This window comes from Periophthalmus magnuspinnatus, chromosome 8, assembly GCF_009829125.3.
Source record: "Periophthalmus magnuspinnatus isolate fPerMag1 chromosome 8, fPerMag1.2.pri, whole genome shotgun sequence".
Classification (NCBI taxonomy): Eukaryota; Metazoa; Chordata; class Actinopteri; order Gobiiformes; family Gobiidae; genus Periophthalmus; species Periophthalmus magnuspinnatus.
The window spans coordinates 28,445,648-28,473,586 of NC_047133.1; the positions used below are offsets into that span (position 1 = coordinate 28,445,648).

General features: G+C 36.9%; 2 protein-coding genes across 3 annotated transcripts; both read left to right on the plus strand.

The window, feature by feature from the left end:
* Positions 1–6,575: 6,575 nt before the first annotated feature.
* Positions 6,576–15,307, plus strand: LOC117375480 (probable transcription-associated protein 1). The gene is made up of 9 exons (XM_033971788.2): positions 6,576–6,614; positions 9,142–9,186; positions 9,587–9,689; positions 9,765–9,776; positions 10,103–10,132; positions 10,365–10,571; positions 11,743–11,784; positions 11,858–11,970; positions 13,123–15,307. Exons 1-9 carry the CDS (start codon positions 6,576–6,578, stop codon positions 13,366–13,368), a joined length of 837 nt encoding a protein of 278 aa, XP_033827679.2. The 3' UTR covers positions 13,369–15,307.
* A 7,255-nt stretch (positions 15,308–22,562) lies between these two features.
* On the plus strand, positions 22,563–25,552 carry pih1d1 (PIH1 domain containing 1). Of its 2 annotated transcripts, none has more exons than XM_033971787.2 (11): positions 22,563–22,921; positions 23,101–23,202; positions 23,301–23,358; positions 23,467–23,655; positions 23,938–23,999; positions 24,327–24,408; positions 24,483–24,579; positions 24,814–24,837; positions 24,914–24,992; positions 25,237–25,380; positions 25,457–25,552. In XM_033971787.2, the coding sequence occupies exons 2-11, from the start codon at positions 23,122–23,124 to the stop codon at positions 25,490–25,492; spliced, it is 852 nt and encodes a 283-aa protein (XP_033827678.1). In that variant the 5' UTR covers positions 22,563–22,921; positions 23,101–23,121; the 3' UTR covers positions 25,493–25,552. The 2 variants fall into 2 exon arrangements, with proteins under 2 accessions (XP_033827678.1, XP_055079536.1); XM_055223561.1 differs by having other exon boundaries at positions 22,589–22,921; positions 23,073–23,202; positions 25,457–25,540.
* The last annotated feature ends 2,387 nt before the right edge of the window (positions 25,553–27,939 follow it).

Here is a 27,939-nt window from a genome sequence, read left to right on the forward strand (position 1 = left end):
ATTTAAGTTTTACCTCATTATTTGGCACCAAAGCTACCAAAATGATTAAACCAGGGACGTCACTAGACCCTTTTTACTGGGACCCCAGTGTAAACCAGCTGTGCCCCAGTATTGAACACCCAGCCCGTGCACTGCGCAGGACGTCAACAACAGGAGCGCCCTACTCCTTTGTTCACCTCACAGTACAGGCTATAGTATACATAGATACAGGATTTGTAATTGTTTACTGCCCAGGACCACACTTTTGGATAAGCCCACTGCACATATCTGTCTTTATCAGTCTGAATATCAGTTTTATGCACTTATGTATTATTTTTCTTGCTACTGTATATCCCATACAGTTTATAAGTGAAAAATGCCAATGATAATTGGTTCAATTATTTTGGTGGCCATAGTGCCAAACTATGAGGTAATGTTTTCAAAAATAGACATGGTTAATGCTGCCATTATGAAGGGGGAGGTTTTTTGTTAAATAGGCTATAAAATATAGGAGTAAGCCAAGGTGCAAGAAAAAAAAGTCCATTTGGGGTTGGTTGTCAGACTTTTACACACACCAGCTTTATTCCAAAGTATTGTATCTTAAATATTCAATTTCAATGGAGCTAAGAAGCTTAAAGTCCTTTAGTTAGTAAAGCGACTTCTAACAAATTTGTTGGGAAGCCTTGGATGACCAAAGGTATTCAAAAAGCATGCAAGAAAAAAAAGGAACTGTATAAAGACTTTTTTTTAAAAACGAACAAATGAGGCAGAGGTTTCCTATAAAACATACAAGAATAAATTAATAAGTATTATGAGATTAAGGAAAAAAGAATACTATTGTTCAATTTAGGAAAAAAACAAAAATGATATTAAAAATATGTGGAATGTCTTAAATAAATTAATTAAAAAGGGCAAACGGAATGTTAACTTTCCTACTCACATCTTGACAAATGACGGACATCTCCTCAGTCAGCCCAAGGAAATTGCAAATGAATTTAATAATTACTTTAGTAACATTGGTTCTAAATTGGCAAAAGAGATTCCGGAATCCAACCAAGAGAATGATATAATCAGTAGAATTGCTAAGCAGGATAAAACAATATTCTTACAAGGAACAGATGAAAGTGAAATATGTACAATTGTCAAACAAAGCAAGAACAAAAACTCATTAGACTGGAATGGACTGGACATGTGTGTGCTGAAAGAAACAATTGAATATATAGTTAAACCAGTCACCTATATTTTTAATTTATCTTTGCAGTTGGGTGTATTCCCAGAAGGAATGAAAACAGCAAAGGTTATCCCTATTTACAAGTCTGGCGATCAACATGACCTTACAAACTATAGACCTATTTCTCTATTGTCTCATTTTGCAAAAATTCTGGAGAAATTATTCCATAAAAGACTATTTAATTACCTCGAAAAACGTAATATACTGTGTGAACAACAATATGGCTTCAGACCAAATAGAACCACTACCTTGGCATTAATAGATCTAGTCGAAAACATATCTAATGCAATAGATAATAAACAGTTTAAAACGTTTATATGTCCATATAAACGGAGTGGACTCAGAGCTTCAAACAGTGACCTGTGGCCTCCCCCAGGGGTCAGTGTTGAGCCCCTTGCTCTTTATCCTTTATATTAATGATATATGTTTGGTGTCAAAAGCTTTGCATCTTATATTATTTGCTGACGATACAAATATAATACACTGTGGCAATGATTTAGAAACAGTAATTGAGGAGCTAGAAAAAGAACTAAAATTGCTGAAAAGCTGGTTTGACTCAAACAAATTAACTTTAAATCTAAAGAAAACTAAATTCATAGTATTTACAAATCGCCGAATAAATGTGAACAGGAATCTTATTATTCATAATACAGAAATAGAGCAATTAAATCAAATTAAATTTCTAGGAATAATAATCCAAAATAACCTAAGTTGGAAAAGCCACATACAATTCATAAAGACAAAATTATGCAAATCTTTAGCAATTATATCCAAAGTAAAAGAATGTTTGAATGAAAAAACATTGTTCATTTTGTATATTTCGTTGATATTTCCCTACATGACCTACTGTGTGGAGGTGTGGGGAAATACATACCAAACAAACATCATTCCTATTGCAATTGTCCAAAAACGAGCAATGCGAATTGTGAACAAATTAACTCTTTATCCAAAAAAATACAATGAAATTCAAGTACCTGGTAGATTATAGAACTGCACAATTTATGTATAAAATTAAGAATAAACAGTTACGATTTCATATCCAAGATCTGTTTAAAAATCGAGATTGTGCTTATAATCTTAGAGGACATGATGTATTTAAAAAACCAAGTGTCAGAACAAATGTAAAACAGCACTGCATTTCAACTGTTGGAGTAAATGTTTGAAACAGGTTAGAGGACGATGTTAAAGACTGCAGAACCTTGAGCCGTTTTAAAAGTTTGTACAAAAAGAAAATCATAAACTCATATGCTGAATGCTGAATTTCTTACTTGTTCTTTTTTTTGTTCATATTGTACATACTGTTGAACATAGCAGCTCTTTATGTTTAGTACAAAAGGTGTAGGCATCATAAGCTTAGGCTTCTACCTATTCCTTTTTCAGACTTTGTGTACTTTGATTTGCTTTTGTGGACTTAAGACAGAAATGTCTGAAACAAATAAATAAATAACAAAATAACAAATAAATAACAAAAAATAAAGTCTCAGCTAACAAAATAATCACTTTACTAACCCCCGCATGCTATTCTGTTCAAAAGTTATTGTTTTACAAATGGCAATAAGATCTTGAAATGTATGTTTTTTATTGTGATTTGTGTTTTTCTTGCCATTTAAATTACCCCAACCAGGAAATGTATTGCATTGTTGGATGGAAATTAAATCTAAAATTGAAAAATTAAACCAAGGAAGAATTAATATGAACCCAACCCCACGGGGCATGACATCAAAGTCTGGTTTGGTTGTCTCACCTAAATTTCTCTTTAATGATCAGAATAAGATTTAGAATAATAGGTGGATTATTTTGTTACCTGAGGCAATACAAACATGAAAAAAAAAACATGTAAAAAGAGAGAAAACTATCTGAAAGATTTGGAGAATGAACATGGAAAAGCTCTCACCTACAAGCACAGGTGGGAAATATAGCCTAGTGTGAAAAATATAATATTGCTTTATTATATTATTTTTGTTTTGGAGATATTCTTAATAACATTTAGGCTATATTGTATATTAAAAAAGCAGAGTGCATGCACATTTTAGTATCGTCTGTTCTGCTTAGCAAATCCAGAATGATATCTCTCTCTACTGAAGTATTGAAAAAGTGTGTATTCTGGATCCCAGGCAAATATTTCTGAGGATAATCATATATATATATATCCTCCTGAGACCTGGTGTCCTCATCTGTGGACAACACATTTTGGGTTGTTTAGGCCACAGTGCAAATTTTTACAAGAACAGCTACAAGAATATGTTCAATTTTGAATATTTCTAAGAGTTTAGAATATTTATTTATTTTGTTTATTTTATTTTTGTATTTAATTATTTTATTTTTATTTGTTTTTATTATTATTTTTTGTATTTTTATTTGTTTTTTTTAATTTTATTTACTTATTTTTTTATTATTTTATTTGATTAAAGCTTGGGTCTCAGGAGGATATATATATATATATATATATATATATATATATATATATATATATATATATATATATATATATATATATATGTGTGTGTGTGTGTGTGTGTGTGTGTGTGTGTTTATATACACACACATATATCCTATTTTTGTATCCTATTTTATACCCTACTTTTATATATATATATATATATATATATATATATATATATATATATATATATATATATATATATATATATATATATATATATATATATATATATATATATCAGAAGACTTTTATTGCCATAGTCTGTGAACACAGTTCACAAACTAGGAACTTGCTTCGGTGAAAAAGTGCAGCATAAACACACTGAATAAATACAAATACAAATAAGGGCATGCACAAAGTTAAAAAGATATGCTTAAAAAAATCAAATGAAATACTTAAAGGGAGAAAATATGTACAATAGCAGCATCAGAACAACAGTGCAAAGTGGCTTATTAAAGTGACCGGTGTTATTAAGTGTCTAGTTTAGTGCAGATATTATAAAGTGTTCATGAGACAAACGGCAGAGGGGAAGAAACTGTTCTTATGGCGAGAGGTTCTGGTCCCAATGGACCGTAGCCTCCTGCCAGAGGAAGTGGCTCAAATAGTCCATGTCCAGGGTGAGAGGTGTCAGCTGCTATACGGCCTGCTCGCCCCCGAGTCCTGGAGATGTACAGGTCCTGTATAGATGGAAGGCTGCAGCCAATCACCTTCTCAGCAGAGCACACAATGCGCTGCAGTCTCTGTCTGTCCCTGGCAGTGGCCCCAGCGAACAACACAGTGATGGAGGAGAGTATATATATATATATATATATATATATATATATATATATATATATATATATATATATATATATATATATATATATATATATATATATATATATATATATATATATATATATATATAATATATATATATATATATATATATATATATATATATATAATATATATATATATATATATATATATATATTAGCTGAGACTTTATTTTTTGTTATATATAGTAATCTTTTGCCTAACAAAAACTTCTGTATTGAAATTAAGAATTTTGTTGCTGAAATAACTTCTATAGACTCTGGACCTCTAAACAAATGGGAATGATTCAAATTCAAAGCTAAAGAAAGAGCAATTACAATTGCTCTCTGTTCAACAAAAAAGCCCAACAAAATGATATTGTTACCTCTATTAAGAACTTATGTTCCAAAGCAGTGCACTCTAACGCAGAAGGAGTCCAATTTGACACCCTTAAAAGCTCTGGACGCCTTTGTTCGTTCTTGAGCTTGATGGATTTAGGAGGGTGAGAAGAAGAGAAGAATTCTTCATATGTTTTTAGTCGTGAGAAACATGGACAATCTAAAAAGAGAATTTCCAAATTAAACATTAATGGTGTAATAAAAGATGATCTAAATGAAATTAATAAGGCAATACACAATTTTTATAGTAAATTATATAGTTACGCAGAAGAAAACTGTAAGTCCTTTTTCCCTTATTGCTTTTTTTTTTTAATTGAAAAAATGAATGATGACTTTAAAAGTAACTAATATAGAAGTTAAAGTAATTAATTATAGGAGACTGGGATAAAGCAGTCAAATGGCGAAAGGCAACCTGGTTTAGATGGTTTAACTGTTGAATTTTATATATTTTTTGGAATGAAATCCACCAACTCTTATTCGAAGCCCTTAGTGAAATTATTGCAAACGGTAAACTCTCTCCCACCACGAAGCTTGATCTCATTACCCTGATTCCTATAGCAAACAGAGATCCTCTTTCTATTGAAAATTGGCGACCAATAACCCTTTAATGTACAGACTACACATTATCGTTTAAGCACTGGGTTGGCAGACATTATTAGTGAGTGTCAATCTACTTTTATAAAGGATAGGAATATACATTTTCACACTAGACTGATCCTTGATATGCTGGACTACAGACAATTTATAGAAAATGAAAGTTTAGTATTATTCTTAGATTTTTATAAAGCGTTTTACTCGCTTGAGCATGGCTTTATTATCCATCCATCCTCCAGCATGTCCTGGGTCTTCCCCGGGGCCTCCTCCCGGTGGGACATGCCCAGAACACCTCCCTAAGTAAGCGTCCAGGAGGCATCCTGAGCAGATGCCCGAGCCACCTCAGCTGGCTCCTCTCGACGTGTAGGAGCAGCGGCTCTACTCCGAGCTCCTCCTGTGTGACCGAGCTCCTCACCCTATCCCTAAGGCCACGCCTGGCCACACTACGGAAGAAACCCATTTCGGCCGCTTGTATCCGCAATCTCGTCCTTTCGGTCATTACTCAGAGCTCATGACCATAGGTGAGGGTAGGAACGTAGATTGACCGGTAAATCGAGAGCTTTGCCTTGCGACTCAGCTCATTATTTATTTTGACCACCCAGATGCTTATGTTGTCATTAGTGAATTATCCAAATTTCCAAGGCATTCGAATTTTGGAAAAATAATTTAGGATGATTCCAATTTGCAGATGTTACAGCAGTGTTTTTAAAAGACAAATGGTCAGCACTGCATTAAAACTGATCCTTGCCTTCTCTGAGGCTTCAAGTCTAACTCTTAACCTGCTAAAAGATTTTAATTATATTTCAAGAATTATTACCTTTAAAGACAGCCCTCTAGATTAAAATAAAGGCCTGTATGTCTTGTTTGTGTTGCAAGGTCACAGATATTAGCTAACTGCTAGGTTAACATTTTTGCTATTTGCTTATTTTAGCTCATGTTTTTTACAGTACATTTTAAAAAGTGATTGAGCTTATCATGTGTTTGGGTTACTATGGCTTAAAGTAGTTTCAATATTATTGTTTACTGATATTTGTAGCAATGTCTCTCTCTTTTTCCCCAGTCATTTACATAATAATAAATGCTTTTCTGTGTTCTTTGTGGCTGCAGACTTGGTGTGGATGTTAGTAGCAGCATGGTCTCATGGAGGAACAAGACCCTGCAGTTTCTGTGTGTAAGTGACTTCCTTTGGCTGTGACAAGATTTTTTTGGAGTTCAATTGATGAAAGATAAACATTTTTCTTTGGTTGTATACTTCCTCCCATGGAAAAAACAATATAAAAACTTGAGTCTTGTGAGCTTTGAGCCATGTTAGTGTTGTGGAAAAAGACTCATTTGTAGGCACCAATGAATACTGAAGCAATGTTGAATTTTTTTCAAAGTCAGTTTATATGCTCTGAGATGAACAGAGGACATACATTTCAAAGTTAGTCTCCTATTGAGCTGTGGCCAGACAAGCGTCAAGTGGCATTCATGAGCTGGTTTATCTCAGGATATAACATCGGGTGTGAAAACAATACAAGGAGAGAGGCCTAAAAGCCAAATGATTGATCTGATTGCATCTATATTCAAATACATTTGCACCATCTTATCAAGATTCACAAGCAAAAGTGAAGATGTCTTTGTAATCCCTCAGCCATCCAGGTATGATCCATAGTAAAAGAAAAATTCAATTTTGTCAACTGGACAAAAGTTCTAGAGTGAAGACATTTCGCCGCTCAACACACTAATACATACCATTTGTTTACAGTTTCTGCTTGTTAGTTAGGTCCCCCAGCAGTCTAAACTGAAGACCCACTCCAACAACTTTTTGTCCAGTTGACAGATTAGATTTTTTTTTTTTTTTCTTTTACTAAGAAGGGTTTCGTAACACTGTCTTTAACTACCAAACCAAATCAATTTTAGTTACAAGACCAAGTGATATTCTAAAATATAATATAATTGCACAATATTTTTTATTTCCTTTACATTAGAAGGCTGTTACCTCCTCAAACAGACCTGGAGTTGTCTTAGCAATTCCCATATATTACACCCATACCTCTCAGTGTGAGCCTATGACCTTTGTCACCTCTGTGCCTTGACCCTTACAAAAGATAGGAAGGAGCACATGGACCTGATAACAGATGGCAGGCCAGATACCACATATTCATTCACACATGTTTTAGTAAACCTGTATTATTAGAGTTCTACATCTCCAAAGCTCAAAATGCTCTGCTTCACCTTATGATGTCATCAAGTTGTAGTTTTGAAGTTAACTGCTCCGTTTACTTTTTGTTCAGTTGTGATTGACAATACCAGGGCTGAAATCATCCAAATGATTCTAGTGAAGGTGTATGGAGTTTAAAAACAAGTAGAGCACTTCCTGTATTACCACATGACATCACAAGGTGGAACAGAGTGTTTTCAGTTTGAGAGAAAAATCTAAATATGCAGCGTTTGTGTGTTAAACATGTGTGAATGAAACAAAACACAACTCCAGGTCTGTTTTTGATCAGAAAACACAAGCATGAGCAGAACATAGCATAATATGGCCCTTTAAAGTCAAATGTAAAGATAAAACTTCATCATTCATTTGTGCACAACTTCGTGGCAATAAATCTTCCCATTTCTAGTTGAGGTTTGAACTTCCAAATGATTAGGAGATAAACTGTACTCAATATGTTATTTAAATCAGCAGAGAGGAGTGCATTGATTTTCATTTTTATAAACTAATACCAGGGTTAAATATTTTGTCCTTGAATGAGGAATGAAATGACTGAAAAGCAATTTAAATAATTAATTTAATAGTAGTTTATATTATGACATCATTATTCACATATTGTATGCTTTTATTAATTCCATTAATTTTGCCCCCAAACCCTACAACCCTTCCAAGTACACTATGAGATCCTAGTACCTCCTTTTGAGAAATAAGCCAATAGGTAATGTTTAAGCATGATTCATCAAACTGAGATTTATTCATCTTTGTCGTCCAGTTGTTTTTGTGCAGAATTCACCTGACCAAGGCTGGTTGTGACGACTACTTTAAATCTATCGATGCCTTTGTAAGTCTTGTTGTATAGTTGATATGTATTCTGTTTATAAATATGTTATTATAACATTTCTAACATTTCATCTCTGATTTCCGAAGGTTTCTGATATAAAATTGGAAAACTTTACACAAACAATTCCACTTGTAGATGCTTCAAATTTAAAGGTAAACCTGTTGTGGTTGTGAAAGTATAGTTAAAGCCCCATTCAGTCCATTTAGGTCTGGTGTTTGATGACTTGTGACTTTTTGTTCCTTTACAGGAAATGATGATTTGCACTTTAAAAAAAGAGGAAAAAAACAGACCCCTGCGTCATCTGTTACGTCACTGCATTGGTCAAAATGTATGTTTGATTAAAATATCACACACCAATAGAATGCTTTACTGTCTGCTTTAGGGGTGTTTGTAATGCTCACGATGTAGTGACTTGCGAGCCCTTGTGAGCATTTGGGATCCCATGTCTTTGTGAGACATATGTAAAGACCATGAATCTGAAATGTAAAGTCAGCATGTTGTATGCCCATGTTATAGGGAGCATTTGTCCTCCCTATAACATGGGCATACAACATGTAATGGAATTGCAACACTGAAGTCTCTCTCATTGTGTAATGGAAATTCTTGGGGTGATAAGCGAATAATTTAAGGTTAAGGTACATGTTATTGTTCCCCTAGGGAAATTTGTCCTCTACATTTGACCCATCCTTCAATGCCACATGGGTAACTCCGCAGGAGAAGTGAACAGTGCAGTGCTAAGGGACCCATCTCTGTGATCTTGTTCTTAGATTTGATCAGGACTATCTTAGCTGGTAGGCAGTGTGGAAGCACCCCATCTATAGGAGTATGGCTAAAATAAGAAGTGCCTGTGATAATCCATACAGTTGCGATTACAATTGACACTGTTAGCCCTGAAAGCAGTAGCCAGTGGCACTGAGCCGAGATGTAGATGAGAAGAATGTTAATCTGCTATACCTGCTGAAGCAGAAGCTCTGTGCATGCACTTTATTAGGATCTTAGAAACTTGTGTGCAAAAATTACTTACTGGTAAGCACAAGAAATACCTCTTTAAAAGAGTCTATAGTGCATTGTTCAATGTTTACTTTTGTTTTTGTATCCACAGAATCTAAAAGAGGATTCAAGCTGTGGAATGGAGTTTTTTGGACATGTGTCCTTTTTCGACTTTATGTGCTTGGTCGCCACAGCATTTAACAAAACCATTGGTGGTAAATACAAAATTATAAGTCACACAACTGTGTAAATTTATATGGTATAACCAAGTTTATTTTATCTTTTTACAGTTTGTTCACATGGTAAGTATACCATTGTCATTACAATTGGAATATATAATACTCTACTAGTTGATTGTGGGCAAAGTGAGTAAAATGAACAGGCAGTAGCAGAATGGATAGCACAAGACATAGCATCCATATGAATTCACATTGATCAGTTAAAATTCGCCACTACTATGACACTATATACAGTATATGCACAGAAACTCCCACTTGTCAAAGGTAAATCAAAGACTTTTGAGAAGAGGTACTTAACATATTTGTATTATGCATTTGATTTGGATCTAACTAGATGTATCCCCTGTTGAAATCTTGTAACTTTACTCCTTTTCTGTTTGCTCTTTTAGAGGTTGTTATCAAGTTATATTCGAAATTTGGTAAGTAAGCCTACCACTTTATTTCACTCATCACAATCTTTGACTAATGTTTCTGTGAGCTGTTAAAAATCACCCAACATGCATGATGTTTTACCACGACATAAATACAATGGCAAGGAGCAGCAGTCAAGAAACAGATTTTCATAGATAATAATAATAATGTAAATGGGGCATAAGCAGTGTTGTGTTAGACCTTTGTCTATGCTACCAATTAAGATGTGTGTAATTTTAGGTATGATTACTGCAACAACAATACCAACAACATTACCAACAACCACATCAACAACAACCTTACCGACAACAGAACAACCGCAAACAACAGCAAAACTAAAAACGACAACAATCAAATCAACAGCTACCAGGACCTGTCCTCCCACTGTGACAGCATCGTCCACCAGCCCCACCACAACAACCACAAGGTCTCTATCATCTGAAGGAAGTAAGCATAACTAGACCTGTCAAAATAAAACATTTTGAAGTGTAATATCTTGCTAGAGAAAATATAAAAAATAATATTGAAACCACTTTATGCCACGGATAATAACTACAGCAGGATGTGCCCCAAACCCCTTTCTATAAGTAAAATGTACAATCTTTAAAAATACAAGCACCAATAAATAAACAGCAGAATGAAACACTTCAACAATTAGTTAGACTATAATAAAAGTTAGTTATTTGACCCTCAACAGCTCAAATTTTATGGAACAAGAACAAAAAAGAAATTGTTCCTCATAATTGGAAAGACCGGCTACACAGGATTATGGACCCCTAAAAAATAATATTTTCAGATTCCATATTTTAAACAGCAAATTGATATAATAATCTTGAACAGTGAAAAATTGGAATAGGATCATTTGTTTTTGCAGTGGATATAATGCATTATTGCACATTTCTAAAGATAACCATTCAAGTTGCGATTTTGATTATGATTGCAATATATCTTGCAGCTATACACAGGAATTATTGGCTACTAGACTGCCTCTAGAGAGAAACGCAAGTAGCAGGGTGACATCTAAATAGAAACGTTTGTTTAGAGTATAGGAAATTGCTCAGCTGAGACCAGTTTCACTAATAGAAAGGCGTCCAGTTGTCTGTATCCTCCACATACTCCTACCCATATTTTGGATGGGGTAATACTAACTTTGAGTAAACAGTCTCTTTGTTACTAGATGATTCTTGGCAAGTCTCTTTTTATTTTGGCAACAGTGATTAATAATATTCATGACAAACACAGCATGTTTATACTGGCTACTGAGAACTTGTCCAATATATGAATGTATGATATGAAAAAAATTACTTGTGGTTACTACCACTAGTGTGGTACAAAGAATGCAATTTTAGATTAAAACTAGTTTAGTCCCTGTAGTAAAACATAAACCATTATAACTATAGAACTTGTCCTACTACATTGCTGCTACACTACATACACTCCCAGCCACCCCTAACTAATGCCACTGTGTTACATTTACTACTGCTTACTAGTTAAGCCACGCTTCTGCTGCTACGGCTGGTATTTGTAATACTAACCATGCAGAATCAAAGGCACATTACAGTCTTTGTATGCATCTTTGTCTCTCTATTAAAAATGTGTTTTGCTGTATTCCTCTAAGATGTCCATAGACGTAGTATGGTCAATGATCCAACAGACAAAGGTATTTCACTTTTCTTACTAATTTTGTTTTCACAAACATTTGTTCTTATTAATGAGAACATGTTGTGTTTCAGTGGTCACAGACACTGTTGTGTATACCATATTGGGGCTGTCTTTTATTCTGAATTTGCTGTTGGCATTTTCTGTTGCTATACTTTGTCAGAGAAGATACAGCCATGGCGCATCGGTGAGTGAAAGCATAAAATTATTTAAACAAAGAAAACCTAACCTTAACCTGAAGAAATTATTGTAATCATTTAAATCACCCCCTTGTGTGGCAGTGGCATTTGTACAGATGTTCATTTCTTGTGCAAGTGTCAAAGAGGACCATGAATCTGAAATGTAAAGTCAGAACGATTTATTGAGTCTCATATAGGGAAAACTGATAGCGCAGCTAGGCAAAAGTGAATAGTGGCTACGGACGAGCCCTGAGGATAGGACAGAGAGAGAGAGCCCTGAGAAGTGTGCGTTTACAGTTTTTATAGTGTGTATCGTATGTGTGTGAAAAAGGGATCTTCTGATCTGCATAGCGTCAACTTCATGAGCTTGCAATGGCAGGGCCATGAAGCTCTCAGTTCCGTCACTGACTCAACCAAGAATGTATTCCGCTGTATTTGTTGTGTGTTTGAAAGTGTGAATAAATGGTTGCTGCAACACAGTGGATGAATGTGAATAATATAAAGAAAGTGGACAGTATTGATTGGGTTTCAGCTTTCTGTGCCCTGGTGCAATTTCAGGGATGCTTCACTATTCAAAAGATACAATATATCTTGTTTTGCTCGAAATGGCCACAACATTGATAATTACCTTCTTTAGAACAAAAAATTGAAAAAAAAATTATTTTGATTAGAATTTCATGTTCGAGTAATCCCTCAGTCATCTAGGTGTGAGCCATAGTAAAAGAAAAATGTATTTTTATTTTTTTTATTTTAATTTTACTTTTAGAGTGAAGACATTTCGCCACTCAACACACTTAACTGACACACCTATTTGTTTATAATTACTGCTTATTAGTTAAGTCAGTTAAGCAGTCTGACCAGAACTGCCGCTTGGATGAGCAGCGACACGCTTTTGTCCAGTTAACAGAAATTGTTTTTTTTCTTTTGCTATTAGAATTTCATGCAATTTGGCGTAAAAACTTAACGGATAATTCATATCACAATGCACCATTTACTTGGCTCAGATGTCACGTCTCACATTTTAACTGTAATGTGGACTTTAATTGTATTGTTGTGATAAAAAAGCAAGTATACCTAAACTATTCAACAACTGAATTTCTTGACAGAATTGCCAAAACATTACATTTTAACTTTCTAAATCTGGCATTATCTTCTTTCAGATGAATCCTTGGCCAGTCCCAATCAGTGAAGAGGACGTCACCACAAAACAGGTCCAGAACAGTATATCACAGACTCAAGGAAAATGTTCTGCTGAAGAGTGGACAAGTAGTCAAAGTCACCTGCATGTTTCTGAAACTATGAACTGCAGTGGATCAGAGTCAAGAGTAAAGGTGTTGAACTCTAATAGAAATTCAGCCTGTACCAGGCCAGGAGCGCAGTGTATGTCTGAAGAGGATGACTGGTAAGCCTGTTAAGTGAGCAGCTTTTTCTTTTAAAGATGGTCAGTGTTCTACAAAAATATGTTAATAATCTGTGAAATGTGATCGTTCATGAAAGTGCACAAGATTTTTTTTCTGAGACACATCATATAGTTAACATAGCGAAATGATTAAATTTACAGCAGAACTGAAAAGTTGCACTAAAGCGATGCTTCTCATCTACTATAAATCATTTAAGTGAAATAGAAACCCACATTTATCTCTTAATAGTAAGATATTTTTAATCAATAATCTGTATTAGGTAACATAAATACGTTGTACCTTCTACTTCTTGCCTTGGTGTCTATTTATAACCTTATTAAGCTTTTTATTGACAACTTATGAGTCAGAGTGTAAAGTTATAATGTACCAGATACTACTTGTTTTATGTATGTGTCAAACTTACGGTAAATGTCACAGCATTACAGTTCAGACAGAATGCTCTGGAGGCTGCTAGTCCGATAAATGTGCTGAAAGTTGATTTGACTATAACCTATTTGACGTGTGTGTCATTCTTCAATTTTATTTTGGTTGCCTATGGTATATTTTTTCATAATGTAGGGCATATGAATCTTTCATTAAAACTACAATTTTCATCAACCAATTACAGAGGAATCTATGATTCCATCAATTCCACTCACTTAATATTATGGCTGTCTATAATGAAGTCTACAGAGGCTATTCACAGAGTGTATAGCCTTTATATACTGTGGAAGGTGGAAAAAAGTGATTCATGTGTGCTAACGGAGACAGTATTTTTGACATTTTTGTTTCCTGTGGGTACCTCAACAGGTATTCACCATAACCCCAACTTAAACGTTTCCATTGCCTTTACTATTGTAAACTACAGGCTCTTAGAATATCATACCATCACATTAATTTAATTTCAATTCAATTCAATTCATTTATTTTTGTAATGCCCAAAATCACAACAACAGTTGTCTCGAAGGGCGTTCATGTTTTGGTTTAGCTCTAGGTTCTCATTTGTTTTAGGATAATCATTGTTTTCTTCTGTATGCATACTTGTACAATATGCTTTACAAAATAAAGAGCAGATTTTTTTCACCACATGTTAATAATAATAATACATTTTATTTATAGGGCGTCTTTCTGGGCACTCAAGGTCACCTTACAATACAATATACTATACAATATTAAATTAGACGTTAAATTAGATAGCTCTTGAAAATGTTCTCTCACATCTTGAAAAGCTGTAATGTCTCTCCCTGGGGAACTTAATATGTGTTTTGAGGATTTTGCAACTTGGGTAGCTGAATGTTTTTTTCTGCTGTTTTCTTAAATGGCAGTCTAGTGCACTGACACCTGTAAGATCTCTCCAAGAGTGAAATTTAATGTTTGAACGTACTTTCACAGTTGAATGGAGAGCATTCTGTAAAGGTGTAAAAGTGACATGGTTTGTGACTTTAAGTGATCTTATAAAATGTAATGTCTAAAAATAGGCTGAATAAACAACCATCTACTATATTTTCTTTCAGTGACATTTTTCATTAACTTTGGAGACTCCAGCGCTAAACCTCTATAGGCAGGCTTTTCACAGTGAACATTTTAATGCCGCAATATTCACTGATCAAACTAGAAAACTACTGCACATTCACTGCACAGATCTGACAGTTTGTTCTCTTCTGCTCTAATTAACAACCTCAACGACCTCAGTTGTCCTAACAAGTCCTAGTAACAGGTAGAGTTGTAAAGAAAGGCAGGAGACTCTTGATGTCTCTCCATGGCCTAGCATCAAAGTATATCTCTGATATGTTATTGCCATATGAACCATCTCAGTTTAATGCAGCTAAAACCTGGAACAATCTTTCTGAACATGTGAGACAGGCCTCTACTTTGACTGCTTTGACAGTTTAAATCCAGGCTTAAAATGGTTCTGTTTAGCTGTGCATACAACTGAAAGGTTTTTATTCTGCAGTTTTTTCCTTTAATGTAAATTTTATGATTATTTGTGATTTTTATGATTTGATTTGTTGTATTGTAATTTTAATGTTTTTCTTATTCAGTAAAGCTCTTTGAATTACCTTGTGTACGAATTGTCCTATACAAATAAACTTGCTTTGGCTACTCGTTTCACTTTGTGAAGATGCTGCTGAAGCTGGTAAGCGTGTCATTTCCAAAGTTTTTTGCTTTTGTTCTTGGGTTGATATGCATATTTCTGACCAAAGCACGTTCATCTCTGGGACACAGAACTCGTCTCCTTCCTGAGCGGTGTGATGGCTGGACATTCTCATGGTGTTTATACCTGTGTATAATTGTTTGAACAGATGAGTGTGGCACCTTCAGGCATCTGGAAACCAGATTTGTGCAAGTCCACAATTCTCTTCCTGATATCTTGGCTGATTTCTTTTAACTTTCCCATGATGTTACACAAAGAAGCAGCGTGTTTCATGTGTGCTTCAAATACAGGTGAGTCTCTAATTAAATCAAATGTTGTGAATAAACCAATCAGAAGCTTCAGAAGACATGACATCATCATCTAGGTTTTCCCAAATTGTTTAAAGGCATAGGAATCTTACTGTACGTAAACTTCTGACTTTGAAAGTAATGAAAAATTGTCTAATGCTCTATTTAATTTAATTTAGCAAATACAAATAACTGCTAAATGCCTAACTGACATAAAACAGGAAAAGTTTCTGAAGTCTGATTTCCTGTAAGGCATATGTGTCTTATTTATATTGTACTTCTGGTTTCAACTGTATATTATGTGACAAACAAAGTTTTGAGATATATAAATCATAAATCAAAACATAAATACCGTAAATTTCGGACTATAGAGCGCACCTCAATATAAGCCGCACCAGCTAAATTTGAAAAGAAAATCTATTTTGTCCATATATTAGCCGCACCTGAATATAAGCCGCAGGTTTTCATATTGTAACATGAGATATTTACACAGAAAGATGGTACACGGACACACTTTTTTTAAACTGTGCCTGAAAATTGGAACCAACACGACATCAACACGGGATGAACACACCTGCAGGTTTAGAAAATAAAACTGCACCAACACGGAAAATCTGCTTTTATTTCCTCTGAAAACTTTTGTCTTATGCCACACTGTGGAATAGTATGGCCAAAGAAACAACACCTACATAGAAACAAACAGGAGGAGGCCCTCCTCCAGGACAAATATGAAACTTGTGGGCTCATGAAACACTGTGGCCTCAACACAAATCTGCATTATTAATAATAGTGTACACGCTCTCATCTCAATTAAATTACATGTAATTTTAAGTTTATTTAGTTCAAATCAAATCAAATCAAACTTTATTTATATAGCACTTTTCATACAAAAAAAAAAGTTGAGTCTGTATAGCCCTAAATCACAACAGCAGTGCCTCTCAGTGCTAAACAATGTGGATTTAACCAACAGAAAGTTCACGAAACTGTGAAACAAATATTAAATATTAACATTATTATATATTAAAAAAAAAACATGTGAATCCTGCGCTGACGGGGTTTACTCCTGCCTGCTTTCTACAGGCGTCCAATCAATCGCAAGCATTTGAAAAAGCAACCAATCACAGCACGTATAAAGCAGGACTTGTGAAACATGATCCAGTCAGAGACAAAGAAGTATGTCCCTGGCAGACAGCGAGACCAACCAGTATAAAACAGGACATTTTGCTCATATCACAGAAAGAACGCAATGCGTGTTTGTAAAAAACAGAGATACAGGCCGTGTCCCAATTCGCCCACCTGGCCTTAGAATCACCATTGGAAGGGCGATTCGAAGGGCAGTTACGTAATTTCCGGTGCGACAAGGGCTGTCCCATTTCAACCCACCCTACTGAATGCGGCCGAAAACCTGCCCTTCCCTTTGCACCGTTTCCATGGAGATCGGACGTAACCGAAGCGTGCATCCGTGCACACTTCACGCACTTCTATATCCCATCATGCACCGCGGCTACGCAAAAAAGAGAAGAAAATGGAGTCCACTGCGCAATACACGTTCAAATGTTCGTACTGGTTTACCTCATCTACAACAGTGTGACATGAAACTTTTAAATCTGAATAAAGATAAGTACAGGCCGTGTGTTTGATGATTAAAAAGGAGGAGAGTTACATGGAATAAAGGAATGTGCAGTTATTGCTAGACAATAAGAGACATTATTATCATGAGAAATTATTATTGCAATAAGAATAATGTAAGAATGTTCGTTTCTATTGTAAGCGTCAAAAACCAAGAGACTGAAACGTAAAGTCAGAAGGGTTTAATGAGTTCTACACAGGTAATGTGAACAATGAAGCAACGGACTCTGAGGAAAGGACAGAAGAGAGTCCTGAGACGTGCACAAAATCTTCATGTGTTCACGTGTCATTTACCTTCGTGTTAGTAAATCAAGACACTAGCTTGATGTAGCGCTGCACTGCTAGAAAATACCTTATAATAATCAAATGAAAAGAACTGGCACGACATAGAAGGGAAACAGTGCCCTCTACTGTTATTAAAGTGGTGTAGCCACTGGCCAAAATACCGAACCATTAAACTGCAATATCCCACTATATGTACAAATAATCAGTGTTCTCTGGTTTATAGACTATGAATGTAAAAATTATATTGTTACCTCTGTCTCTGTTATTACGTTTTCACAAGGTATATTTTGTTAAAGTTATGAAGTAGCTACAATTGAGTAAAAAAATCACCTCAAACGTTATATTTGCCTATTGATATTCAATCTAAACAGAAAGAAACGGCTGTGACGACGACATCTTGACTTTTCTTCTATTAAATAATAAATCATTAAAAATAACGTATGTAATGTACGTATCGTACGCTCAAAGACAGCGGTGGAAGTGCGGTCCGTGGTGTAGACCTGTCCCATTTCAGCAAGATGGCGGCTACACTGAGGAGGGCAGATTCTCGACCGGAACCTTCAAACTACGCTTTGAAGAGTACTTCGAAGGGACCCTTCAAAGGGTGCATTTGGCGAATTGGGACACGGCCACAGACGCGCCCAGAGCATGGGTCAGCTCCGTGGAGAGTATGGGAGAGTACTGTGGATCTATTAAAATAACCTCTACCTTCAGGGAACCTTTTGCTAACTTAAAATGAACAAAACCTTCCAAGAACGTACTGGGAACCAATCATTGTTAGGTAGATATGTGGCAAGGCAAGGCAAGTTTATTTGTATAGCACAATTCATACACAAGGTAATTCAAAGTGCTTTACAGAATAAGAAAGACATTAAAATTACACAAATCAAAACATAAATAATCACAAATAATCATCATAAAATTAACATTAAAAGAGAAGAGTGCAGAATAAAAACCTTTCAGTCGTATGCACAGCTAAACAGAACTGTTTTGAGCCTGGATTTAAACATTGTAAAAGTAGAGGCCTGTCTCACATGTTCAGGAAGACTGTTCCAAGTTTTAGCTGCATAAAACTTAAACGCTGATTCCCCATGTTTAGAATCAGAATCAGAAGACTTTTATTGCCATAGTCTGTGAACACAGTTCACAAACTAGGAACTTGCTTTGGTGAAAAAGTGCAACACACTGAATAAATACAAATACAAGTAAGGGCATGCACAAAGTTAAAAAGATATGCTTAAAAAATCAAATGAAATACTTAAAGGGAGAAAATATATACAACAGCAGCATCAAAACAACAGTGCAAACATGGCTTATTAAAGTGACCGGTGTTATAAAGTGTCCAGTTTAGTGCAGATATTATAAAGTGTTCATGAGACAAACAGCAGAGGGGAAGAAACTGTTCTTATGGCGAGAAGTTCTGGTCCCAATGGACCGTAGCCTCCTGCCAGAGGAAGTGGCTCAAATAGTCCATGTCCAGGGTGAGAAGTGTCAGCTGCTATACGGCCTGCTCGCCCCCGGGTCCTGGAGACGTACAGGTCCTGTATAGATGGAAGGCTGCAGCCAATCACCTTCTCAGCACAGCGCACAATGCGCTGCAGTCTCTGTCTGTCCCTGGCAGTGGCCCCAGCGAACCACACAGTGATGGAGGAGGTGAGGATGGACTCAATGATGGAAGTGTAAAACTGCACCATCATCTGGACCGGCAGCTTGAGTTTCCTCAGCTGCCGCAGGTGGAACATCCTCTGCTGGGCTTTCTTGATGAGGGAGCTGATGGTCGGCTCCCACTTGAGATCCTGGGTGTTGCAGGTGCCCAGGAAGCGGAAAGAGTCCACAGTGGTGATGGGGGAGTCCGTCAGGGTGAGGGGAGGCAGGGGGGCTGTGACTGTCCTGAAGTCCACAATCATCTCCACTGTCTTCTGGGCGTTGAGTTCCAGGTTGTTGCTGCTGCACCAGGACACCAGCCGGTCCACCTCCCTCCTGCAGGCAGACTCATCGCTGTCCGAGATGAGTCCAATGAGGGTGGTGTCATCCGCAAACTTAACCAGTTTGACGGAGTCATGGCTGGAGGTGCAGCAGTTGGCGTACAGGGAGAAGAGCAGGGGAGAAAGTACACAGCCCTGTGGAGATCCTGTGCTGATAGTCCGAGTGTCCGAGACATTCTTCCCCAGCCGCACGAGCTGTCTCCTGTCCATCAGGAAGTCAGTGATCCACCTGCAGGTGGAGTCAGGCACGTTGAGCTGAGCGAGCTTGTCCTGAGCAGAGCAGGGAGGATGGTGTTGAATGCAGAGCTGAAGTCCACAAACAGGATCCTGGCGTAGGTTCCCGGGGAGTCCAGATGCTGGAGGATGAAGTGAAGGGCCAGGTTAATGGCGTTGTCCACAGACCGATTGGCTCTGTTGCGAGATGGTTCATATGGCACTAACATGTCGGAGATATACTTTAGACCTAGGCCATGGAGAGACTTATACACAAGCAGAGCTGCTTTAAAGTGTATTCTTTGAGCTACAGGAAGCCAGTGCAGAGACCTGAGCACAGGACTTATGTGCTCATACTTCCTGGTTCTAGTCAGGACCCGAGCAGCAGCGTTCTGGATGTACTGCAGCTGTGTTAAGGCTCGTTTGGAGAGGCCAGTGAGCAGGCCATTACAGTAGTCTAACCTACTGGAGACAAATGCATGGATAAGTCTCTCGAAGTCTGGCTTTGACAGTATACCTTTGATTTTTGCAATGTTTTTTAGGTGGTAAAAAGCTGCAGATGTTATTGATTTGATGTGGCTGTTAAAGTTCAAGTCTGAGTCCATTATTACCCCTAGATTTCTAGCCTGATTTGAAGGTTTTAGAGAGAGAGACTGGAGGTGACTGCTGACACTTTCTCTATGTTTCTGTGGGCCAAAGATGATGACTTCAGTCTTGTCTGAGTTTAGCAGAAGAAAGTTGTTTTGCGTCCACACACTGATCTGTTGGATGCAGTGGCAGAGTGAATCCACTGGTCCATATTCACCTGCTGCTAGTGAGACATAGATCTGAGTGTCGTCTGCATAGTTGTGGTAAGACACATTATTGCTGCGTATTAACTGGCCTAACGGCAGCATGTAGAGATTGAACAGTAGGGGTCCTAGGATTGACCCCTGGGGCACCCCACAGGTCAGGGACATTTTATCTGATATACATTTTCCAATTTCAACAAAGTACCTGTTTTCTAAATAGGACTTGAACCAGTTTAGTGCCGTACCGGAGATGCCCACCCAGTCCCCTAGTCTCTGTAAGAGGATTCCATGATCCACAGTGTCAAAGGCAGCACTCAGATCTAACAGGATCAAGACTGAGACTTTGCCTGCATCAGTGTTCAAGCGGATGTCATTTGTCACCTTGATAGGAGCAGTCTCAGTGCTGTGGTGGGGTCTAAAACCTGATTGGAAAACATCAAAGGAGTTGTTAATTTCGAGGAAGTTAATAAGCTGTTGGTAAACAACTTTTTCAAGGACTTTGCCTAAAAACGGCAGATTTGAGATCGGTCGATAATTGTTCAATATTGTGGCATTAAGACTGCTCTTTAGGAGAGGCTTGATAACCGCAGTTTTCAAAGTGCTTGGGAATGTTCCAGATTGAAGTGACATATTAACTATGTGAGTGAGTGGTGACAGCAAACTGTTGAGCACAGACTTTAAAAATTCAGTGGGTAACACATCGAAGCAGCATGTAGATGAACTCAGACTGGTGACAATCTCTTGGACAGTTTTATCAGTTACAGGTGCAAAGTGAGTCAGCTCTAAGTGTCTAGGTGCGTGCAGGGTTGTTATTTGCGTTGTAGAATTTATGGCATTTTTAATGCCCTGAAACTTGTCATTAAAAAACACTGCAAACGCATTGCACTTAGATGTGGAAATTAGTTCTAATGGCAGTGGAGCTGGGGGGTTTGTTAATCTGTTTACCGTTGCAAACAGGACACGAGAGTTGTTACTACAACTTCCAGTAATGTCAGAAAAATACCTTTGCCTTGTTCTACATAAACAGTGGTTGTACTTGTGCATCTTTTCTCTGTAAATCTCATAATGAACCTGGAGCTTTGACTTGTGTCATTCCCGCTCGACCCTCCGGCACTTCCTTTTCTGTGCCCTGACCGAGTCATCATTCCTCCATGGCGCTTTCTGCTTATCTTTAACCATTTTAACCTTCATCGGGGCAATGGTGTCCAGAACATTCAAAACACTCGAAGTTACAAGTTATGTGATGCTCTGCTTACTCACATCACTGTGGTAGTCTGTCTGAAACCCAGTCTTAATAAGAATAATAAGAGAGCAATGTAAAGTGGAGTAGAGAGTTGACAGCTGTTCTCTGTCCCAGAAACATATGAGGATCTTTGAAAAAGTCGTACAAATTTTAATATTAAAAAGGATTCCGGGTATGTTCTGGAAGTTAAATTTAAAGCTCTTTTTAAATTTAAAAGTACAAGTCTGAGTTGACGTAAGGACATCTGGAGTCTTCCCACACTCTACCGGACTGTGGTGACAATGCACCTTTCAGTTGTATTAGCATTAAACACTAAAGACATTTTTCGTTTCTTTTTGTAGGACTCTCTAAAAGCTCGGTATTTCGACCGAGGGCGGGACTTAACGCTCTACTGCTACCATGGTAACCTCAGTCACAGCTTATTTTTTTCTTTTACTTCCTGTTGATGCATCCGGGCTCCACTTTCCCCCAAACACTGTTATGCTAAACAACAGCCAATTTGCATTAGTAGTTATGTTGGCAAATGTTGATTTTTGACCATATATTTTTTCTGAACATACAGAACGCAGCAGTTAGTTAACTTTGATTAACGTGGAACGCTAAGCCCCGCCCCTGGACGAAATGCCGAGGAATTAGACAGTCCCTTGTTTTTGTAGCGTTGTTTTGTGCCATTTGGTCATGTCCTCCTCATACTCCAGTGTCGTTCTTTCAAATAGCACAAATGTCCTTTTAGCTGCTGCATTCAGCCGCTCGTTCACCAGCTCTCAGCATAGACGTTTTTCACACTATTTTTAGCTTTAGCTTTAGTTCCAAGCTAAACGTACTCTGCTGTCGTGTTGCGTGTTTTCCCCACTGTTTTTCCATGTTGAAATCATAGACTGTATAAAGACTGTCTGTGGTTGTAACGTTAGCGGTTGCCATTCTCATTCAGGAATCTTGTTTTGTCACTTCTCACGCAAGCTTCCGAAAAGGTAAACATTTATTTACATCAAATCGTAATGGAAAAAAATTGAATTGCACAGCTTGTGTAACCCATATATGTCTGTGGTGTAACCCACTTAATGTGTGCCATTGTAAAAGCATTTCAACCAAGACTGAGGGTAATATTTAACTGCATTTTAGCCCTGCTTGTATCTGTATGTCCCATTAGTGAGACCTCATTCTCATCGTCATGACAACCGACTCATCTCTTCTGAAATCTGAGCTCGAGCTCCAGCAGCAAGAGGAGGTGTACCAGCAGCTGCTCCTGCAGGTCAGGCCATTTCATTCATCATATATATTTTATATATAAGAAATCTTCTTTGTCAAGAAAGAAATGTAAACTATAATAACCATCTATATTTTTAACAGACAATGGGTAAAATGCAGGATGAAAACACAGACTCTAGAGTTATAAAACCACAGCCAGGTAAGTGGTAGTTAATTATGCTTGTAACCTTTCAATATGATTTGTTTGAAATATGCATTAGGCCAGTTGAAACTGACAAATGTGTTAAACTCTGCTCTGTGTTTCCAGGCATTTGCATCAAGACAGTACAAGAGCCATCAAAGCAGAAGGTTTTCATCAATATCTGTCAGTCAAACTCAGTCCCGCCCCCTCCAGACCTGTCCCGGGATGAGCTGGTGGAACTGCTCCAGTCTGAGGACCCCAGTGGATATAGGGTTCCTATGAGTCTTGGAGAGCCACACACAGAAACGGATAACAGTATGGACTATTCATTCTCCAGCAAAGTAGTTTAAACAGTAGATTTCTCACTACATGTCTATAGTTTGTGACTTTGCATAATTTGCTGTACTACAGTTATTATATCTCAGTTTCATCCATTGTTTTCTGTTAGGCTAACTGGTGGAGAAGTTAGGGAATTAATTCTGCTAATTATAGACTTCAGATCAAATAAAACTGCTGTGTGAAAGTAATGGCTAAATTGTATGCTACTGAACACATTACGTAAGTGAGTTGCAACTTTGTTCTTCATCTGTGTATCAGGCTCTCAAGGCTGCATTGCATATGATGTGGTGATAAACCAAGACTTCTTCCAGACCTGTCAGGTGTGTACTCAACCATTCATTACATAGTTTAACCAAACCAAAGTAAACTATCAATGCAATGTAACAATCAGTTGCATCAACAAACATTAATTATTTGACTCCCACATTTACTTTTGATTGACTATAATTCACATTTACACATAGTACAATAATATACGGTAATACATGCAAAGGCAATAAAATGTATACTAAGAGAAACGATAGAATGAACAAGCCCTGGCATGCAAACATGGTGAATGATTCCACATACAATGCTAGACAAGACTGATCCTTTTTTTCCTGATCCTGTAAAAGATGAGAGAAAACGATCTTTTCATGTAATTGCAGAAGGATCCACTCTTCCAACAGTTTATCATCCTGGTGTCTGTGGAGGGCTTGGAAAACAAGTATAGCCTGGAGCTGAGCAGAGGTGCATACTCTCTCTATGTACAGATCTGGGTTTGTCCTAGAGTCTTGTCATTTGTGTCTCTCTTCCTCCAACAGAGTGGAAAGTCCTAAAAAACAGGAAGTTTCTGGGTTCCGTTGGAGAGCAGAGTATTCGCACAAAGAGCCGACCCATCATCCAAGAGCTGCAATCTCAGTATGTCACAAAAATAATTTTGAACACAAATGAAAGTTAGGTACTGTCAAATCACTTACTTCACACTGGTATTAATCCAAATACAAACCACTGACTCTGAAACAAACAAAAAATTCAGAGCCTTTTCTACAGTAATAAATACTTACATTATATCTAAAAAAAACAAACAACTTTGATAAATGTATTATTATTAGTTGTTTGAAATGCTGTTGCTTGTTTGTTTTTCTACTTCAGGAAGAGCCACATTGCTGCTAAAAGGTAAATTGTTCATTTAAAAATTCTTGTAAAGTATCCATTGTACATTCATGCTGATTGTGATATATTTTGTCCACAGACCTGAATTCACTTTGGTGGTTGAGCCACCTGCTGGTGATCCACAGTATCTCATAGCAGAGATAAAGCTTCCTGGAATAGTAATAAGACACACACTTGAACAGTCTCATTCCAATCACACATTAAATAACCATGCTAAAATAGGTGTATCTAATAATAATAAGGTCATTTAAACAATATATTACAGCACATGGCACCAAGGTTATTAGATTACTTTCACAAGACATACATAACTTAATACTACTTACTTACACTTAACTCCTAATTATAAATACTTCTTTGCACGTATGATTTACAAACATTCTTTACTAACTGTTTCATCAGACTTCTGCTCGCTCTCTGCTGCTGGATGTTGGAGAGGACAGATTGGTTCTGAATGCTCGACCTTCTTTTTACCACATGGACATTTTCCACCCTTTTGTCATCAACCAGGAAAGCAGCATGGCCCAGTACAACACCACTAGTCAAGTACATCAAATTTACAATTAGAATATCAAATGCTATGTTTATATGTGAATGCCACTAAAGTCTTTTTTCTTTTTAGATCCTTACAGTCACAATGCCTGTTGTGTCTTCATAAATCAACATATTTTTTGAATATTTAGTGTTTATTTATAGTAATAAACAATTTCTTGAACACAGAACATGGTTCTCTTATTTCTTTATTTTTTAAAAATTGTCTTTTTTGCATGTTGAAAATGTCAACATTTACTTTGAAATTTGTTTTAAATATGACACCAATTTCTGAAAGGATATGAGATGTTTCACTACTGATTCATCCACACACTAATTGAGAGAGCTCTTTATACGTGGAAATGAAGTTAGCTGCCTATTGCTTTAAAAAAAAAAAATAATAATAATATATATATATATATATATATATATATATATATATATATATATATATATATATATATATATATATAATTAATTTAGCATTTATTTATTATGAATTAGATTTTCTTGAGCTTTATGTTTATGGACATTTTTAATGCTGAAACCACGTGTAGTTGCTGTAGTGATGGTAGTTATGTACAACCCCTATTCCAATGAAATTAGCATGCTGTGAAAAAAAAAAAAATACTGAATACAATGATTTGCAAATCCTTTTCAACCTATATTGAATTGGATAAACTACAAAGACATGATATTTAATGTTCAAACTGATAAACCTTGTTTTTATGCAAATATTCAATCATTTTCAATTTGATGTCTGCAACATGTTTCAGTAAAGCTGGGACAGGGGCATGTTTACCACTGTGTTACATCACCTTTCCTTTCAACAACAATCAATAAGCGTCCGGGAACTGAGGCCACTAATTGTTGAAGCTTTGCAGGAGGAATCCTTTCCCATGAATGTACAACTTCAGTTGCTCAGCAGTCCGGGGTCTCCGTTGTCGTATTTTGTGTTTCATAATGTGCCACACATTTTCAGTGGGAGACGGGTCTGGACTGCAGGCAGGCCAGTCTAGTACCCACACTGTTTTACTACGATGCCACAGTGTTGTAACACGTACAGTATGTGGCTTGGCATTGTCTTGCTGAAATAAGCAGAGACGTCCCTGAAAAAGACGTTGCTTGGATGGCAGCATATGTTGGTCCAAAACCTGTATGTGCCTTTTAGCATTGATGGTGCCTTCACAGATGTGCAAGTTACACATGGGCACTAACACCCTAGACCACTACAGATGCTTTTGAATTTTGCACTGATAACAATCCGGATGGTCCTTTTCCAGGACACGACATTCCCAATTTCCAAAAACAATCTGAAATGTGGACTCGTCAGACTATAGCACACTTTTCCACTTTGTGTCAGTCCATCTCAGGTGAGCTCAGACCCACAAAAGCCGGCGGTGTTTCTGGGTACAGTTTTAACTTCCACTTGGAGACGTAGCGACGAACTGTGTTAACTGACAGTGGTTTCCTGAACACATGTGGTAATATCCTTTACATATTCATGTCTGTTTTTAATACATTACCATCTGAGAGATTAAAGGTCACGGGTCTTCAGTGTTGGTTTTCGGCCTTCCCGTTTACATGCAGATTTCTCAGATTCTCTGAATCTTTTGATGATATTATGGACCGTAGATGATGGAATCCCTAAATTTCTTCCAATTGTTTTTTTGAGAAACGATGTTCTTAGGCCATTGGACTATTTGCTCACACAGTTGTTCACAAAGTGGTGAACTTTGCCCCATTCTTGCTTGTGAATGACTGAGCCCTTCAAGGATGCTTCTTTTATTCCCAATCATGACACTCACCCGTTTCCAATGAACCTGTTCACCTGTGGAATGTTCCAAACAGGTGTATTTTAAGCATTCTTTTCCTTTCCCATTCTTTTGTTGCCCCTGTCCCAGCTTTATTGGAACGTGTTGCAGGCATCAAATTGAAAATGAGTGAATATTTGCATAAAAACAATAAAGTTAATAAGTTTGAACATTAAATATCATGTCTTTGTAGTTTTTTTCAGTTCAATATAGGTTGAAAAGAATTTGCAAATCATTGTATTCTGTATTTTTTTCTTTTTTTTTTCCAACTTCATTGGAATTGGGGTAGTAGTTCTATCACCATTTATATGCTTGAATAAGTTTGTAGAATGTCTCCACACTGGTGACTTAGTTTTCTAACATTTGAGAAGGACTAGACTAGCCCCAGTGGCCAGCGAATAAAAGAAAGTCAGTAATCCTTGGTTATTGACTTCTCTGGTCAACTTAATCTAGACTAAAACATAAGTTAAACCTTGCATCTAAAGCTATATGTAGATTGTATGGCATTCAATGAAATGGCTGCAGAACTATTATGGTTGTTGGCATGTACTACACTGTCTCTGTTCTCTTTAGTGTTCCTGCCTGTCCTCTGTACAGTTGGTGCATGGTGGTAGCTGTGCATTTGTCCAGTGAGGTCATCCCTCTGTTCTTGCTTTATCCTAGAGGCTGCTCATCTTTCTAATCCACATGTGGCCCTGGCCCTGCAGCCATGCTCACAGTTATTCTGGTAATGTATAACCATTATATCCCTGCTTACACA